This window comes from Rhinolophus sinicus, chromosome 16 (genome assembly GCF_057876585.1).
Source record: "Rhinolophus sinicus isolate RSI-liver-muscle chromosome 16, RSI-T2T, whole genome shotgun sequence".
NCBI classification, from domain to species: Eukaryota; Metazoa; Chordata; class Mammalia; order Chiroptera; family Rhinolophidae; genus Rhinolophus; species Rhinolophus sinicus.
The window spans coordinates 37,191,380-37,209,945 of NC_142516.1; the positions used below are offsets into that span (position 1 = coordinate 37,191,380).

Here is an 18,566-nt window from a genome sequence, read left to right on the forward strand (position 1 = left end):
TGGCTTTGTAAGATTCTGAGATATTATTGCCCTACCCTCACTCCCAACTTTCTCTTTCTGTCCCTTTTCCATCTTCTGTTTACCATATCTTTAGTCTTTCTATTGCCAATGCGGATACCATTTACATGTTTTGTTATCAGGTTTTCTTTATTTTGTTTTTAGGTTTGACTCTAGAAGTTGGAAGCCAATAATGAACATTTCCTTTATTATGACTCTAAATATTCTCACTACAGTTCCAAGAAGTGAACTAACATGAGCTAGAATTGCATTTCTTTCTCTCCAGCCATTATCCTTGTGCCAATCAAAAGAGACGGTTCCTAGCCTCAGGGTCAAATGTAACCCCTTTATGCACCAGTTCCACATTTGACACATCTTAGTTGGCTTTGTATTTGGATCATGACTTTCTTGTAGGGTGGCTTGTTTTTCTTGGATTTCCTGGTTGAGTTTTTGGTTCCTTGTTGTAAAAAGAAGCTCTGCCATCTTCATGATATCACTGATACCTTACAAGTGCCCATTCTTCCCTGTGCATGGATTTGTTTTTGTTCTCCTTAATAAATATTAATTTTGGGGCCCACAACATTTCAGTTCTTATTGAAATGACTTTTGTTTTTGGAATGACTTTTTTGAACTTACTACACATGTCACCTTGGAATTTCTGATCATTTTAGGTAGCTGCTATAGGATTCCTGTGCAGCTAGGTAAATAGATCTGTTTACTTCAAGGCCTCCTCCTTGAAAGAGGGTCTTCCTAGGATCTCTGTGTGTGAAGCTGGCTGTCAGACGGGGGGACCCTAATTACCAGAATGATTGGGGCGTGGATATTCAGAGACGCTTTAGCTTTCCGTATAGGTGTCATTTAGCCCTTTTTAAAAAAGACAAGCCCTATCTCATTGCCCGTGAAATCAACTCTGACTATCTGCTGTTCTTTCCTAGGGTAAGAGCAGATACGGGGTTAATATACAAATTTAATCTCAATTTTCAGCTCTACTCTCACTCTCTGGCCTTCTACCTGCCTACCTGTGTCTTCTTTGTTTTACAGCAGAACCTTCAACACACATCTTCTGGACCTCCTTTTCCCCTATTTTCTTCCTTTGTCAGCACATTTCCACCCAGTTTCCATTTTCTAGAAATGTTTAACTTACTAGACTGCAGATGAGCCCCTCTTCTTTTAACTTTTCCTGCTTTATTTCTTTCGGCATTTCGTATTAATGGTGTCTCAAAAAGGAAGGAAGACACATTCATGTGCTCAGTCCACCATCTTGAACTGAAAGCCTCCAATGAATGTTTTTTTAGAAAAATTTATTAAAAATTTAAAAATTCTTTAAAAAAATCCTTAGAAAATTCTAATTCATTTAGAATTTCTAAAAGTTTTTTTTTTTTATATATTTCCTAACCATACTGGTTTATTTTTAAGTGCAAAACTTAATGTTAAGTGATGGAATTTATTGTAAAAAGTAGCCAGTCTGCCTGGTAATAGGTACAAAATATTTATCTCTACAAAATTTAACTCTACAAAATATTTATCAGTAGTTTCATAGCTCTCGTTAAGTAAAACAGATTTTTAAATGTTTGGTCTCAGTTAATTTGCCAATAATATGTCAAAATACATAATGATAAACTCTTGAGTATTGGAGTTTGGCATCAAATGTCAAGTATTAAAAAAACAAAGAATAGTTTTGAGGATTTAGATTTTTGACACTTTAATACTTTACAATAATTTCAAATACCTTAAATTGATAATTCGTTGAATACCAAGATTTGGAGAATCAGGGAAGGATGAGGGTGATGTGTGGAAAAGATACACTATACTGTACTTCATTTCTCCCAAGTGAAAAAAATTTTGAATCTAATGAGCTGCAACATTCCTTTTCTCTAGGAAAATCAGAAAGTTAAGAAAGATCTTTTAGAAGCACAGACAAGCATAGCCTTTCTTCAGAGTGAATTAGATGCTTTGAAAAGTGATTATGCTGATCAGAGTCTGAATTGTGAAAGGTATGAAACTTCAGGTTATTTTTCAGTTTGAGTGGAATGTTTATTTGCATAACCATCTACGGGAATGAACTTCAGTTATGTAATAATAAAGGTTTATTTATTCACTTTACTAATATATTCTTTGTTTTCTAAATACTTTACTTCTAGCATCAGATTTCCGAGTGGTTTATATTTTGAATTTTTTAAAAGACTAATTAGTTTAATTATTGACTAGGTAGGGCAGTGCAGGGCTTAATAAATGTTTGAATTAACTGGGAACAGAAGAATATACCTAAAGTATCAAGTGTCAGTGCTAATTATAGTACTTTGAAGATAGGAATGTTGGCCCTACTATGTAAAAAAGAGAAAAGTAGACAGCTTAGGCAAGTAATTTTCTTTTGCTGTTTTAGTTCTGCATTATGGTATTAATAACATAAGAAATAACACAGACATGTGGGTACATACATGTTTATATATAGATAGATATGTAAAAATGCATAAATGTGCATATATAAAATACACACATAGTTGCATATAAATGTATATGTGTATGTATATGCATATGAAATGTATATACGAGTATATGTATATATACACATATATGTGGGAAAATATATTTTTTTGTTTGTTTGCAAACTTTAGTCAGAATCAAGGTCCTGTAATGGAAAGCAGTAAAACATTTATTAAGTACTTACTATAGATATGTCCCTGAGCTAAATAAGGAGTTATATGTGTGGAGTATATAAAACAAAAGATGTGGTTTCTGCTATTGAGAACTTCACATTTAGTTGAGGAAGATAAAAAGCTAAAATACAACAGAGTAGATAGAATAGCTGAATAGTGTGAGGCACAATACCGCCAGCAGTGCCACAGGTTGTTGCCCTGTGATGGGATACAATTTGTTCTGTTAGTTCAGAGGTGAAGAACTTTACTAAAAAGCAGACACTTGAGGTGACCTTGGGAGGAAGGATAGGTTTATGTTGATCAAGGGGAGCAGAGACAACATCAGCAAGTAACTCAGGTAGCACTGCCATCTGCCAGGCCTGGTCCTTAGTATTTTACTGGTATTAACTCATTCAGTCCAGAGAATATCCTACGAGATAAGCACTTTCCTTACCTCCATTTCACAGATGGGAAAAGAGAGTCCAGAGATGTTCCAGGTGAGGCAGTCACCAAAGCAGGGGCAAGAACATAGAGACAGATAAGACTGGTTTGAGAAACAGTGGTCAGACCACTGGACAGAAACAAACTATTTTGAATAGAAAAGTAAAAGTTAAAAAAATAAAAAGTTTAAAAGCTAGTTTAAGGCTACAATGTAAGGACCCTGAATATTTGGCTAAGGAACTTAAATTCCTATGGAAAATTGAGAAGCTTTTAGTCTTCTCAAGAGAGTGAAGGGATAGGTTATTATGGACAAAATTGGATAGCCTGAGAGTTTGGGAAGCTGGTAATGGGGGGTTGTATGCTTAGAAATGAGGCCGATGTAGAATAGGGGCTGGAGGTGAGCAGTTAATGTTCAGAGTGGACATTTTGAGGAGGAGGCCAGGGCTTCCTAAAAAAGCATCAGAGGAATTGGTGTGTGTGTGAGTTCATAGCCAACGAAGAAAGCCTGGCCTTATGGATTCCCATGGTTCAGGGCGAGGAAGGGAGGGAGAGCAGAAGTAGAGTCAAGGCAAGGAGAGAAGAAGGAATCAGAAGAAAGGAGAAAATAGCTGGGTTGGGATTGTATAAGGATTGGAATGAGCAGAGAAAGGTCAGAAGTGAGAGAGTAAATTGCATTGAAGGGACTGGTAATGTGACTACCTTGGGCGAGGAACTTGGCAGAAGGTCAGTGGTTCATTCCCAGTGAGGAGCAGAGCCAGGTCAGTGGTGTGGGGATGGAAAAGCTGGTGGGTGCTGAGAGAAGGATGAGGGGGAGCAGAGCTTGCACAAGGAAGCAGAGAGTGTGGGTGTGTCTGTGGAGTCCCAGGGGGAGAGGAGTCTGCTGAGGGCACAGAGAAACCGAGTAGGAACATGGGTGAGAGCAACCATGGCTAAGGACACACATCTTTGAACAGGTGAAAAAGAGTCTGGAAGGGTAGGTATGGGTAAGGCGGGACTGAACACCTGATTCTCATTCAAACATAAAATATAATTTTACAGGGATCTGGAAATAATCCGAGAGTACACGGAAGATCGAAATAGTCTTGAGAGGCAAATTGAAATACTCCAGTAAGTCCTCATATAAAATGCTCAATACATTTACATTTTACTTATTTTTTGTTAATAAAACGTGTGCCACATAAACCACGAGGTGCTGTATTCTAAAGACCGGGTCCACGTGTTTCTTCTCGCTGTGCAGCAATTAGCACATCCACTTAGCTTCCTGACGTTTCTAATCCTAAATAAACTATTCAAATCCAAGGACTAGAGTATGAATTCTTGAAAAGTCTTCAGAAGTCAGGTGATACTTCCAGTGTGGCTTTATTATACCTCAGTAAAGAATAACGGCCCTACCTTTAACTGAGGGCCTTCTCTGCAGCTCAGCACACTGAGAGGTTGTCAGGCATCGCATGTATGCATGTCACGGCACCAGGCACACACGATCATTCTTTCACTATTTATTGTGCTTGGTTAGAGGTATATTTTTCTTAGGAGTTTTATTTTTTTAAACCCTATTGGAAATACTACCCCTGCTCTATCAACTTCACAACTGACTTGCAGTAATTCTGGCCTCTGAGGCCCTTCCCCACCGAACCTCCCCCTCTCCCTCCCTTTCTCTGTTTTCTACCCATTCAGTATTTTCTGCTATTTTCACTTCCCCCAAATGAAGTAAGATCAGGCCTGACAAAATTTTTTCCCACCATTTTTGAATGCTCATTAAGTCTCACCTGTGGCAATTGTAGAGTTGATGTATTACCATAATCCTGTTCATTCATTTATTTATCCATTCAGCAGTTTTTCACTCAGTGTCTTTTATGGGTCAGGTATGCCGTGAGCTGAGGATAGAGTGGCAAGCAGGGAAAAAATCCTCTCTCTTTATGGAGATAGTCTAGGGAAAGAAGACAGAAATTGAACAATAATTACAGAAATAAATATAAAATCCCAAATGAAAGAGGTGGGACAAAAGAAAAGGGTGTATCTTCTAAGGGCATATAGTAAAGAGCTTCAGTCTAACCAGGATGGTCCAAAGCGTTCCGGAAGCAATGAATGAGCGGAGCTAGAAGGATGAATAAGCCTTCAGTAGGGAAAGACTATCCCCTCTCTAAGACAGAGGCTCTGTTATTATCCCCATTTTATAGATGTTGCTGAGGCGCTGACAGGTTAAATAACTCCCGTAAGTCATGTGGAAAGGACGTGCCTGAGTTGGTATTTGAACCCAGAGTCAACATTGGAGCTTAACTGGTACACGATGGTGCCTGGTGGGACAGCACCAGGCCAGGAGTAGGAAGCAGGAGTAGCCAGGAGAAAAATGTGGTATAACACATCACATCCACAACCAGGGTGGGGATGTGTGCAAGGGCATAGAGAGTGGCTTGTGGGGTTGTCTGGGTCCAGGCATTGAGGGATCAGAGACCTGCATCAAACCTATTCAAATGATGGACATACCTGAGGGAAGAGTGGTTCTGTAGCACAACTAATTCCTTCCTAAAATGCCTTGAGACCTTTAAAGAGAGGTGATACATCCATTAAGTTGTAGTTCTAGTCATGCTTTATGATCTCAGTTTATGAGGTGTGAAGGGAAGTGGTAGAAAGTTGTAAGAGGTGGAAACTAGTAATTCCACGTTCTGAACATCGCAGCCTAAAAAGAAGGGTGACATTTACCTCCAGTAGTACTTTTCTGTATTGATTAATTTATTTAATGTATTTATTCTGTAGAACAGCTAACAGGAAACTGCATGACAGTAATGATGGCCTAAGGAGTGCCCTCGAAAACACTTACAGCAAGTTCAACAGATCCTTGGTATGACATAGAGTTTTTTTTTTAGTTTTTTTTTTTAATTAAATTTATTGGGGTGACAATTGTTAGTAAAATTACATAGATTTCAGGTGTACAATTCTGTAGACATAGAGTTTTATAATGCATTTTGTTCTGTCTGTGGTAGAGTATTTTGATAAAAATCTTGTATATTCTTAGAGGAGAACTTATAATCATGAGAAGCTATTTCATATAATAAAAGGAGGCAGCATTTTCCCAAATGTAAAAAATCCCTCTGAAGAAATAAACACCTAGCTGTTAACCAACTCTTTGTTAGATATTCTAGGAAACCAGAGAAATATGTGTGAGGTGTGACCTGGGTCTTGGATGAGTTTATAAGGTAGTAGGGATCTAAGATATGCACAGATAGCAATAATAAAAGAAAACGTGGGCAATCCTGTGGAGGCATAAATGAAATATTACCCAGTTCAGAAGAGGGAGAGGGTGCTTCTGGCTGAGGAGTGTGTTTACACACATTGAGTATTCTTCATGGCAGTGACATTATCAGAGTGGGGAGGCCTTGGATTTTAAACCCTACTACAGAAACAAGCTAAGCCCCATTTGGAATTTGGAGGACCTTCCCCAGACTATATGTGATAGAATAGAAAGCTGCTTCTCCCACTTTTGGGATCAACTTTAAGCTTGATTTTCCAGTGCCATAGCTTTGGGTATGGACGGGTCAGTCACTAAGCGAAATTAGGGTTTGAGAAGAGACTAATAAAAATAAGTTGGGGTTGCATGGTCCTGACAGATCTGGGGAACTAGGTGCCGCTTTATAGCTTATACAGTAGGGTTTGGACTTAAGACACGCTGAGGAGAGTACTGTAAGCGGTTATTGCAATTTCCCCCTGGGTTTCTGTGCTCACAGATGCTCATGTAGGATACCAAACTTTTAATTACATGAGGTGTTAACTAATGTGGCACAGAGCTGACGCTGGTTGGTAAACACACAATACAATATATAGATGCTGTGTTATAGAAATGTACACTTGAAACCTATATAATTTTAGTAAACAGTGTCACCCAATACATTTAATAAATAAAAATATATATAACTGAAAAAAATGTGTACATGGAATAACAAAACAATACTTATGTATTACAGCGCGTAAATAATATATCACCAGGGAATACAATTTCTAGGAGCAGTCCCAAATTTAATGGTCATTCTCCTCATCCTCTGGGCTATGACAGGTATGTTAACACCTATTTACTTTTTGTTTGAATTCTGGATCAAAGTTAAAAGGATAATAAATTTTCTTAGAGGTAAATTAAAAGAATAGAATATATTTTGGGCACTAATTTCTGTTTCTACTTTTACTTTAAATTCCTGAAACATGAAGTATGTAAAGATTAAAGTAAAAATATTTCAGAGACGGCAAAGTGATTTCCTTAATTTAAGATGTTATCATGACTTGGTTTTATGTATTCGCACCTTTACCTCATCCCTAATTACGTCTTGTTTCTTAGAAGTGAACTCAGAGGAGTTTCAGGGAAACCAGTTAAACTACATACGGTATATGATGTTTAGACTCTTGGCATGATCTGTAAATGTTTAATAGCTCAGCATAATATGTAAGATATGTTCAAGGAAGAGGAAACTTTCAAAACAAATAGAAATATCCCTAGTAGATGTTTATGAGCTACTGTATTAATGGAGTCACAGAGGCTTACCAGAAGTGAAAATTTGGCTCTACTCCTAATCAAATGAAGTGAAACACTGGCCCTAATGTAACTTGAGATCTAGCAATAAAAACTGAAAGATTACATGTGCATACACAAGTGTGTACATATTCCTGTATCCAGTGTTGCTACTTAAAAAAATTACTTTTGGAGTATGTCAAAGTTTGAAAGAAGTGAACACAGAATCTACAGGTTTCCAGGCATCCGTTTCTGATGTGACTTTCCAATGCATGTTCATTCCCTTTTCATTTGGGAACCTTTAGTCTAAAGATTAATGTGCTTAATAATCTGGTGATAGCAAAATGGTCAGGTCCCCTTTCAGGAAGGTCTGTGACCAAGGCTTATTGGTGATCACTTTTAAGAAAATTCTGTCCACGTATCTGGTGTTTTTGTTGTTCACTGATTTGTGAAATAAAAAATTGTAATGGTTTATTGATTTATAGGCAACTGGCTGCTCTGTTATTGGGAAATGGAGATTACTTTTCTTAAATGTGTGGGAGTGATGCCATTTTTCTGGACTGATATTTCAGGTCAATTCTAAGCACACGGGAAAGATACACAACTGAAAATTATTTCAGAAATTTTACCATGATTCATTTTTGAAAAGAGTAGACACTATGCATACGGCTCATAAGTACTGGACTAAGAGTTCCTCAGCAATAGGGCCGAGGGGACAAAGTCATCATATACCAGTGGCTCAGAGTGACAGGAATGTATGACTCATGCTCATCACCTTGATCAGTAACTAGAAAGACACTGTAGTCCAGAGTGACTTTCCTTTTTGAGGTGTCATTAGTTCGATACAAGAAGCTAACATTTTATTTTCTTCTTGAAGCTAATATAAAAACTTAAAAGCATATTGTAAATTCAATTTTATTGCTTTTGTGGCCTTATTAGATTTTAACTTGTATATTTGTTATAGTTTTGTGTGTTTTCTAAAAACTCTAACGAAAATATAACTTGCTTTATATTTTTACATACTTAATTGTAATGAAAAGGAAGATATTCTTTGGGTGGGTAAGAGCAGTTTGCTTTTAAAAGGGTAAGTATATAAGTTCAGTTTTAGAAAGTCTAATCTGTACTTATAATTTTAATTTAGAGTCTATACTCATGGAGGTGATTTCTCAATTCAAGGTTTTACGTCTACTTCACTCCTTATGAAAAATGCAAATAGGTTTGAAAAAATAAAGTCTGACCAATAATGACACAGAGCTGAAGTAGTTTGTATTATATTATAATGAGAATGGTTTCCCTAGATTCCTTACAGATTGACCTAAAATCAGTTTCAGAAGAAGAGTTTCATAAATAATAAAACAACAAAAAAATGGATACATGCACACACCCCTAACTAGCTAGGTAGACTGGGATTTGGTCTGAAGTTCCAGTCCCAGGGTAAAGACTTCATAATTGAGGAACATTATGTAGAGAGAATATGGTGGTTAAATCACCTTTTTAGTTAATTTTAAATATTTGCTAAAGGCACCAAAATATTTTTGACTTCTCAGATTTATATGTCTTATACTTATTTATAATAAAATCACCCTGTCTTTCCTAAGCATATCCATCTCTTATTATTTCTTATGTCTGGAGACCCATGTACCCTGCACATTCCCCCTTTCCGATGAAATTATGTAATGCCAAGTAGCTAGGATTGTGCCCAGTGTGTAGTGGGGACTAAACAACTTGTAGCCATTGTTTTTATTTCAGTATGACCTTAGATTCTTATAAAAATAAATAGAAAAGCGAAAGTAAATAGGGAAATATGCAGTTTCTTTAGATTCTCCCGTTTGATGTTAATTTCTCCCTCACTTAAAAATGTTAGAGTTTCATAAAAAGAAAGATCCATAGAAGTCCAAAGTTGTAGCCTTTATCTGTGGCATCTCCCTAGGAAAATGTCTACTATAGGGGTCTTTCCAGATGATGTGTCAACGAATGGTAAAAAACTCATCTCACATGTCAAACCATTCCAGGACCAAACACATTCTAATTGCCTGTGATTTTTCACCAAGTTGTTTAGAAATATGACTCTCAGAAAGGTTTACTAGTTCACCCTTATTTTGTCTTGGGCAACATGAGAGAATGTATTCTTCTTCATGTGTCCGCCTTTTGATTATTTGAAGAGAAACCATTAAGACTTAAGCTGAGTACCCTGAACCATTTCTCATCTGAGGGTTTTGAGTCTCACATCCTCAGGGTTGCCTTCCCCATCCAGGTTCTTGGCAACCCTTGTAAATACAGATATTATTTAGAAACGGACACACTGTTCAGAATGGGGTCTGACCACCTTAGAACAAAAGGGTTCACCTGTTCTACACACATTTTTCTTTATGCAACTTGAGATTGCATTTACATTCTGGGAACTATAATTCTTTTTGTATTGGCAAATAAAAAAGGTGATTTAAAAAAAAATAGCTTCATTTATTAAAGGTTTGATTTGAGTATCTTTATTGAGTCTAGCACAGAATGAACTGATACGGCTTTGAACATTTTATTTCCCTGATGCTGATTCATAAAAAACATGGAGACTCTTGGCAACAGTGAGAATGTCAGTCTTCTTGAATCCATGCTGTCTGTGGCTATGGAGGCTTGAGCATTGCGAACCCTCAAGTAAAGCAGTCTTCTCCTTTATCCCCAGGTCATCCCGCTCTTCCTATGTGGATGAGGACTGCGACTCATTGGCCCTCTGTGATCCTATGCAGAGGACGAATTGTGAAGTTGACAGCCTGCCTGAGAGCTGCTTTGACAGTGGCTTATCCACCCTGAGAGATTCCAACGAATACGACTCAGAGCTGGAATACAAGCACCAAAGGGCATTTCAGAGGTCACATGGCACTCAGGAGGGCTTTGCTGGTGATGCTTCAGACACCGATGTAAGCCCCAGAAATCACTGTTCTCCTAAACCTTATCTTCGATAGAGATCTATCACCCTTTTGGGCTTTGATCTGTCATGGAAATCCAATATTAAAGGTTATAAATATGAAACATAGTCAGTAGAAAGTTTTTTTTCCTCACCAAATTAGGGAGAAATTCTCACAGATTGCCCCTTGGGGCCACTCTATTTCATAAGAGCATTGACTGTAGATTCAGCTATGTGTTTTGCTTCTCTTTAATGTCTGATGTATATGTGTAATGAGAGACTTTGTTTTTAACAGCTAACCTTTTATTTTTAAAAAACAAAAAACAACCACAGGTTCCTGATATAAGGGATGAAGAGACGTATAGCTCAGAAGGCATGGCTTCCGTATTAGACTGGAAACCCCAAGGGTCTATTAGTGAAGGCAGCGTTGCTAGTTTTTCAAGAAAGCCCATCTTGGCACTTTCACCCCAGGTAGGTAATTTCTGAGATACTTTTATTCATGAACACTATTAGTTTTCTGTTCCATATAGCTTATTAGGAAGAAAACTGGCATTTCCTTTGTCACCCACTGTTGCTTTTTCCCTCTAGACAGACATGGTGGATGATAACCATAAATCTTCCAGCTCACAGAAGGCTTACAAGATTGTGCTTGCTGGGGATGCCGCAGTGGGGAAGTCCAGTTTCCTTATGAGACTTTGCAAAAATGAATTTCGAGGAAATACAAGTGCCACCCTGGGTATGGTTCCTTTTTTAGTTATTAATGGGGAAATGACCTTTAGCATAATTTTATTTTCTTTAGGGATTATATACACAGACATCTCTCTCTCTCTCTCTCTCTCTCTCTCTCTCTCTCTCTCTCTCTCTCTTCATACATACATATAGGTGTTGGATGTGAGTGTGTGTGTGTGTGTGTCTGTGTCTGTGTCTGTGTCTGTGTCCCTGTCCACAGAATGGTCCTCTTCTGTTTTGGCTAAGGCCCAACTTTAGGAAAGGAAGCCTGAGAAAGGACAGAGGTATCTACTTAGCCAGGCAGATCAACCGAACCAAGTTTACAGCCTGAAATGACAGATCCATTTATTCAGCAACTATTTCCTGAGTCTCACTGTGAGCCAGATGCTGTTGTAGGTGCTAAAGATACACAATGAACAGAGTCAACTAAATTCCAGCCTGCAAGGAACTGACTTCCCAAAGGAGGGAAATGGATAAAAAAACAACAAAAAAAATATGAGGTTTTGGGAGAGGTGCAATTTTACACAGGGTAGCCAGGGAAAGTTTTTCTGATGTCATTTGATGTTGATAACTAGACATTATTGCTAACTAGTTTGTCATTATGATCAAACTCATAGCCAGATGTATGCTCTGTCTCTTCCTTTACAATGAATTCGAGTGATACCTCTCAGAACAAGGAAAGAAGTAGTGTCCTGATTTCCCAAATTTGCATAATAATCAGTAAAAGGAGTTGAAGATATGCAAATTATTATTTATTCTTCTTCTTCATCTAAAGTGTTCTTATATTGATAACCAGAAATGTTAGAACAGTTTGATTATTCTCTTCACAATGGGTGTCTTTGTAAATTTATGGTTCTCTGTTAAATCCTTCAAGATAACAAAGCTGAAAGTTCACTTCAATTTGATTCATAAAAAGACTACTGTATTTGGTTGAGTTGCTAGAGAGCATGGCACATATACAAATCATATACACATATACATACACACGTACATACATATATACACATATACACATAAACACACATTTGTGTGCATGCAATCCACAGACACACACACACACACACACACACACACACACACACACACACACATAGATATAACTGAGTTCATCTAATTACATGGATAAATAGAACATAGATTTTCCCTTTGTCCATAGATTAAATTCTTACCCAAGTCAGCCAGCCTACAGATGGTGCATCTGCGTGCACATGTGTGGTCTGATTTATAATTAGTATGTAAAGGTCACTCTCCTTGAAGGCCATGTTCATTCCTCTCTACCTCACAGGGCACTTTGGCTTATTGGCTTTTGTCTCATCTAAAGAGGGCTTGAAAGTAAAAATCAATGGAATTATTTACATCATGTTCTCTTATATTCCTTTTCAGGAGTTGATTTTCAAATGAAAACTCTCATTGTAGATGGAGAGCGAACAGTACTGCAGCTTTGGGATACGGCTGGTCAGGAGAGGTAAGTGCTTTTCATGATGCGTTGGGATCTGCTTACGCCTGCACAGACAAGCTTTGTAGGATGCTTGGTGTTTTAAATGCTCATAATTATATAATTATACAATATAATTGTATCGCATATTAGAATTCAAGAATGCTCCCTTTTCCCCATATCCTTTGCTCCTTCACTTATCTATCAGTTGTATGAGAAGAGGATCTTAAACTTCATTGAGCTGGTGTTCATTGGGAAAAAGAGTGCCCTTTCCTAACAAGAGAGTTTAGTTGAGACAACATTCCTGAATGCAGTTACAGTGTGAGGAGCTTCTGAGCTGGGAACAATAAAAGATGGCAAAAAGGACCTGTCAGCTCTTCTTGGTTCAAGTGTAGAGGCACAAACTAAATAGCAGACTCACATTGGGTGACAGTACATTATGTTGCATTCATTGCCGATGACAAGAAGCATTAAGCATAAGTTTTAGTATTGTCTAGCTTTTTGGGAGCAAAATCTATCCAACTGTTCAACAAGTAAGTATGGGGTTCCTACCTACCTCCGTACCAGGCACCATACAACCTACTAAGACTCAACAGTGAACAGACACAGATACCTGCCCATATGGAGCTTATATTCTGTAGCAGATTGGGAGTTCCAACTTTTAAAAAATATTTGTAGTTGACACTTGAAACCTATATAATTTTACTAACCAGTGTCACCCCAATAAATTTAATAAAAAATATTTGTGTTTGACATGGCTCTGTTTAAGATACTATAAAATACTGCACTGGGTTTAGTGTTAGGACATTCATGGCGAGGTCTGCTCTTCCCCTAGTGAACCCCACCCCATATATGTAGAGCTTCCGGTGCATTGTGGTGTTCCACAGTATTAGTTCTTCGTCCACCCGCAATACTCCCTACCCACTACCTCGACAATAGTTTAGTGGTTACCAGAGGGTAAGGAGGGTGGGGGGTGGGAGATGAGGGGAAGGGGGATCAAATATATGGTGATGGAAGAACTGACTCTGGGTGGTGAACACACAATGGGATTTATAGATGATGTAATACAGAATTGTACACCTGAAATCTATGTAATTTTACTAACAATTGTCACCCCAATAAATTTAAAAAAAAATTTTTTTTTCTAATGTGCATCTTCTTCCAGCCTCCTCTGTGTCTCACACATGGATTCTGGTAGCTTGTTGCCAAGGCTGAAATTTTTGGAAATTATTCCTTTAACCTTATCCTGGTTATGTTTTGGGGTTTGTAGACATACTTAGGATTGTTTGCTGGAGCAAATGATTGGCTTTTTAAAATCAGTAGCCCAGATTCTCACCCTGTTACCTTTCACTGGTTCATTCTAGGCTTCAGGGATAGCTATTTCACAGTGATATGTTGCCATCAGCTTCTTATTTGGGGCTTATTTGAGGAGATGAGAAAAAACTGAGCATAAAAGAGATGAAGAACGAGGCAGCACCAAACTGACTAGTTAGAACCGTTACTTAAGTGCTTTTCTCTTTTCCAGATTCAGAAGTATTGCCAAGTCTTACTTCAGAAGAGCAGATGGTGTTTTGCTGCTGTATGATGTTACATGTGAGAAAAGCTTTCTTAATGTGCGAGAATGGGTAGATATGATTGAGGTAAGAAATCAAAACAGAGAAACATAAAATTACATGGGGGATTTATAGGTCATCTTGGAAAATGCTGGTGCTCTTCTTCATCGAAGTCAATGTAATGAGAAACCATTTATCCAAGTTGTCATGAACAACTGGATGTTAGAGGCAGAGTTCTCAATGGCACTCGGCAGTATTGGTCTCTCAGTAGCTGGGCAAGTTCTCACAAAGCCAAGGACACGATTAAAGGAAGCTTCTGAGAGTAAAACTTCCGGTTTTCTGACAGATAAAATCAGAACCCCATTAGAAGCAAGTGGAAATGCAGGTAACTTGAGAAGCAGCAGCTCTTACATACAAGAGGGTAGTATGGCTGGGCATGTAGCATAGTTGGATATGTACAGGGGCTTCTGCATGCACTAAAAGTATAGGTGAAACACCACCGGGTGTGAGTATGTGCGTGGCTGAGATTCTGTAACTACTGTGTTCTCAACCTTATTCTGTTACTGATTTGGGTCTTTACACATCCCAAGGTACCACTGAAATATTAATTCGTATTTTTTATTTTTATTAAAAAATAGCTAACATACAATATTATATTAGTTTCAGGTGTACATCTGAATGTTATCAACATTTGTGTACCTAAAGAAGTGATCACCAGGTGGATGGGTAGCTCAGTTGGTTAGAGTGCGAGCTCAGGGCCACAGGGCTGCCGGTTCGATTCCTACATGGGCCAATGAGCTGCGCCCTCCGCAACTAGAATGCAGTCAATGAGTTGCCGCTCAGCTCCCAGGTGGCCAGATGACTCAGTTGGTTGGAGCGCAGGCTGTCAACCACAAGGTTGCCGGTTCGACTCCTCGACTCCCGCAAGGGATGGTGGGCTGCGCCCCCTGCAACTGGACCTGGAGCTGAGCTGCACACTCCACAACTAAGATTGAAAGGACAACAACTTGACTTGGAAAAGTCCTGGAAGTACACACTATTCCCCAATAAAGTCCCATTCCCCTTCCCCAATAAAATCTTAAAAAAAAAAAAAGTGATTACCATGATAAGTTCAGCAACCATCTGTCACTGTACCAAGCTATCACAATATTATTGATTATATTCCCTATGCTGTGTATTATACCCCATGACTTATTTGTTTTACACCTGGAAATTTGGACCTCTTATTCCCCTTTACCGTTTCCCAGTTTTTAAATTTTTCAATTAGAGCTGACATTCAATATTATTTTATATTAATTTTAGATACACAGCATAGTGGTTAGACATTTATATGAGGTCTGACGATTAAGTTCGCAAACTTGTTGCAACAATTTTGCTAGTCTGTTTTGATATCAGGGGGATTATTCATTATGAATTTGTACCAACTGGACAAACAGTTAACCAAGTTTACTATTTGTAAGTGCTAAAGAGGCTGCGTGAAAAAGTTAGACCACCTGAACTTTTCGTCAACAATTCATGGCTCTTGCATCATGACAATGCACCAGCTCACATGGCACTGTCTGTGAGGGAGTTTTTAGCCAGTAAACACATAACTGTATTGGAACACCCTCCCTACTCACCTGATCTGGCCCCCAATGACTTCTTTCTTTACCCAAAGATAAAGGAAATATTGAGAGGAAGTCATTTTGATGACATTCAGGACATCAGGGTAATAGGACGACAGCTCTGATGGCCATTCCAGAAAAAGAGTTCCAAAATTGCTTTGAAGGGTAGACTAGGTGTTGGCATCAGTGCAAAGCTTCCCTAGAGGAGTACTTCGAAGGTGACCATAGTGAGATGAGGTACGCAGCACTTTTTCTAGATGAGTTCATGAACTTGATTGTCCTACCTCGTATAATTTAAAAAGTGATCCCCCTGACTAATCTGGTACCCACCTGGCACTATACATAGTTATTACCATATTATTGACTATATTCCCTATGCTTTACATTCCCATGACTATTTTGTAACTACCAATTTGTACTTCTTAATCCCTTCACCCTTTTTCACCCTGCCCCCCAACACCTCTCCCATCTATCACTCCAACAAATCTATTACCCATCTGACACCATGCATACTTATTACCATATTATTGACTATATATTCCTTATGCTATACACTACCTCCACATGACTACTTTGTAACAATCAATTTGTACTTCTTAATCCCTTCCCTTTTTTGACTTACCCCCCCCCCCCAACCTCCTCCTACCTGGCAATGTTCCTGTATCTATGAGTTTGTTTTGTTTGTTGATTTGTTCTTTAGATTCCACATATTAGCAAAATCACATTGCATCTGTCTTTCTCTGACATACTTCATTCAGCACAACACCCTCCAGGTCCATCCATGCCACCGTAGATGGCAAGAAGTGTTTTCTATTATCTTATCTTCTAAATCACTGATTTGATTCTCTAATCTACTGTTGATTCCCTCTAATGTATTCTTCATTTCAGTTATTTTATTCTTTATTTCTGAGTAGTTCTTTTTTATATTTTCTATCTCCATTTTTATGTTTCCTATCTCTTTGTTGACTGTCTCACTGAGATCATGGAGCACCCTTATAACCCATGTTTTGAACTCTGCGTCTGGTGGATTGCTTGTCTCCATTTTGTTTAGTTCTTTTTCTGGAGTTCTGTTCTGTTCTTTCACTTGGGACATGTTTCTTTGTCTCCCTATTTTGGCTGCCTCACTGTGTTTGTTTCCATGTATTAGGTAGAGCTGCTAAGTCTCCCAGTTGTAGTAGAGTGACCTTATGTAGTAGGTGTCCTGTGGGGCCCAGTAGTACAGTCTTTCTGGTCACCTGAGCAGGGTGCTCCAGGGATGTTCCTTGTGTGGGTTGTGTGTGCCCTCCTATTGTAGTCGAGTCTTGTTTGCTGTTTGCACATCAATGAGAGGGATTGATCCAGGCTGATTGGTTGTAAGGACTGGCTGTGACTATAGTGGAGGAGCTGCTGTGCAGGGACTGACCCTATGGAGCAGGATTTGCTTTAGCAGGGTTCTGGTGTCTGCCCAGTGTGCTCTTTGGATGTATTGTCATTGTGGGCAGTTGAGTAAAGCTAAAGCTTAGTCCGAAGTTGACCACCAGTTGTACTAGCCACTGGGCCTCTTGAGAAGGGTGCCGCTACACTCCAAGTTCAGGGTCAGCTTGTGCCCTGCCCAGAGCCACCTGCCATGAGCCACAAAGTAATCCTCAGATGGCCACCACTATGCTGGGCTTAGGGATGCTCAACTAGAGGTACAGGACATGCTAAAGCCAGATGCTGCATGTTTGCGTTTTGTGAACCTTTGACAGATTTTAGAAATGTCTGTAGCATGAGCCAAGACAGGCTATCTGTACAGAAAAACCATCTGGAGTGGCTTGGGTGTACCCAAAAGTTGGGTGGGGTGGGGTATCAGGGAATCGCCAGGGTGGGGTGAACGAATGGTGTTAGCCAGGTTGATGGAGACTCAAATATGGTGCCTGCCTGTGTTTGCATGTGGGGAGTAGGGAGGCCTCAACAAAGAAACTATGGATTCTACCAGCACTTTTGTCTGGGAGAAAGCTGCTCCTCCAGCTCTAACCTTGAAGCCAGGCAGCTTAGTCCCTCCCCGGATGTTCTTGGTGCATTTCAAGCTGCTGCCCCAGCATTGGAGCTCAGAGTGAATGAGTCCATCAGCATGTAAGGTTTGTGCGCTGGCTCTTTAAGAGTATCACCTTGTACTCCAGTCACCCTCCATCTCACCCAGCCAAAATCTCCGCTGCTTTTCAGAGCCAGAAGTTATAAGGACTTCTCTTTTTGGCACTGGAAACCTGGTCTGGGGAGCTACTCCTCTGGGGGCTGAGGGACATCTGCAGCTGAGATATCTCTCCCAATTTTTAACAGTCACACATGGGCGTGGGACTAGCCCATTCCACATCTCCACCCCTCCTACCAGTCTTGAGGTGGCTTCATCTGTATGTCCTCAGAAATAGGACATAGTTCAGCTAGACTTCAGATGATTCTCAATGATGGTTGTTCTGTAGTTTAGTTGTAATTTTGATGTGGTCATGAGAGGAGGTAAGCACAGTGTTTACCTACTCTGCCATCTTGACTGGAAATCTCTCAATTTGTATTTCATATATGTGTGGTAACTGTACTTTCTTTTGATCAAATGCAATCATATTTTTCATCTGAAGAGGTTTCATATTCTTTGGTTTCATGGTAAGTAATTTTTAAAAGCAGAAAATGATTTGACCACAGTTAGTTTGCTGCCAGTAGTTATTAATCAACATAAAATTACATTTCAAGCTATGGTTCAGCATTCTCTCTCAGAAAACAAAACAAAACAAAAAGAACTATTGGCTAACACAAATTTTCAACTG

The 18,566-nt window shown here is 39.0% G+C and overlaps 1 protein-coding gene across 1 annotated transcript in view; it reads left to right on the forward strand.

Moving 5' to 3' along the window:
- RASEF (RAS and EF-hand domain containing) overlaps window positions 1–18,566 on the forward strand; it is a 73,051-nt gene that overhangs the window by 38,235 nt on the left and 16,250 nt on the right. The window contains exons 6-14 of the mRNA XM_019750093.3: window positions 1,876–1,991; window positions 4,113–4,181; window positions 5,829–5,913; window positions 7,034–7,122; window positions 10,247–10,481; window positions 10,802–10,939; window positions 11,057–11,204; window positions 12,581–12,662; window positions 14,158–14,272. Of these exons, the coding sequence (XP_019605652.3) occupies window positions 1,876–1,991; window positions 4,113–4,181; window positions 5,829–5,913; window positions 7,034–7,122; window positions 10,247–10,481; window positions 10,802–10,939; window positions 11,057–11,204; window positions 12,581–12,662; window positions 14,158–14,272 (1,077 nt within the window). The remainder of the gene's footprint in view (window positions 1–1,875; window positions 1,992–4,112; window positions 4,182–5,828; window positions 5,914–7,033; window positions 7,123–10,246; window positions 10,482–10,801; window positions 10,940–11,056; window positions 11,205–12,580; window positions 12,663–14,157; window positions 14,273–18,566) is intronic.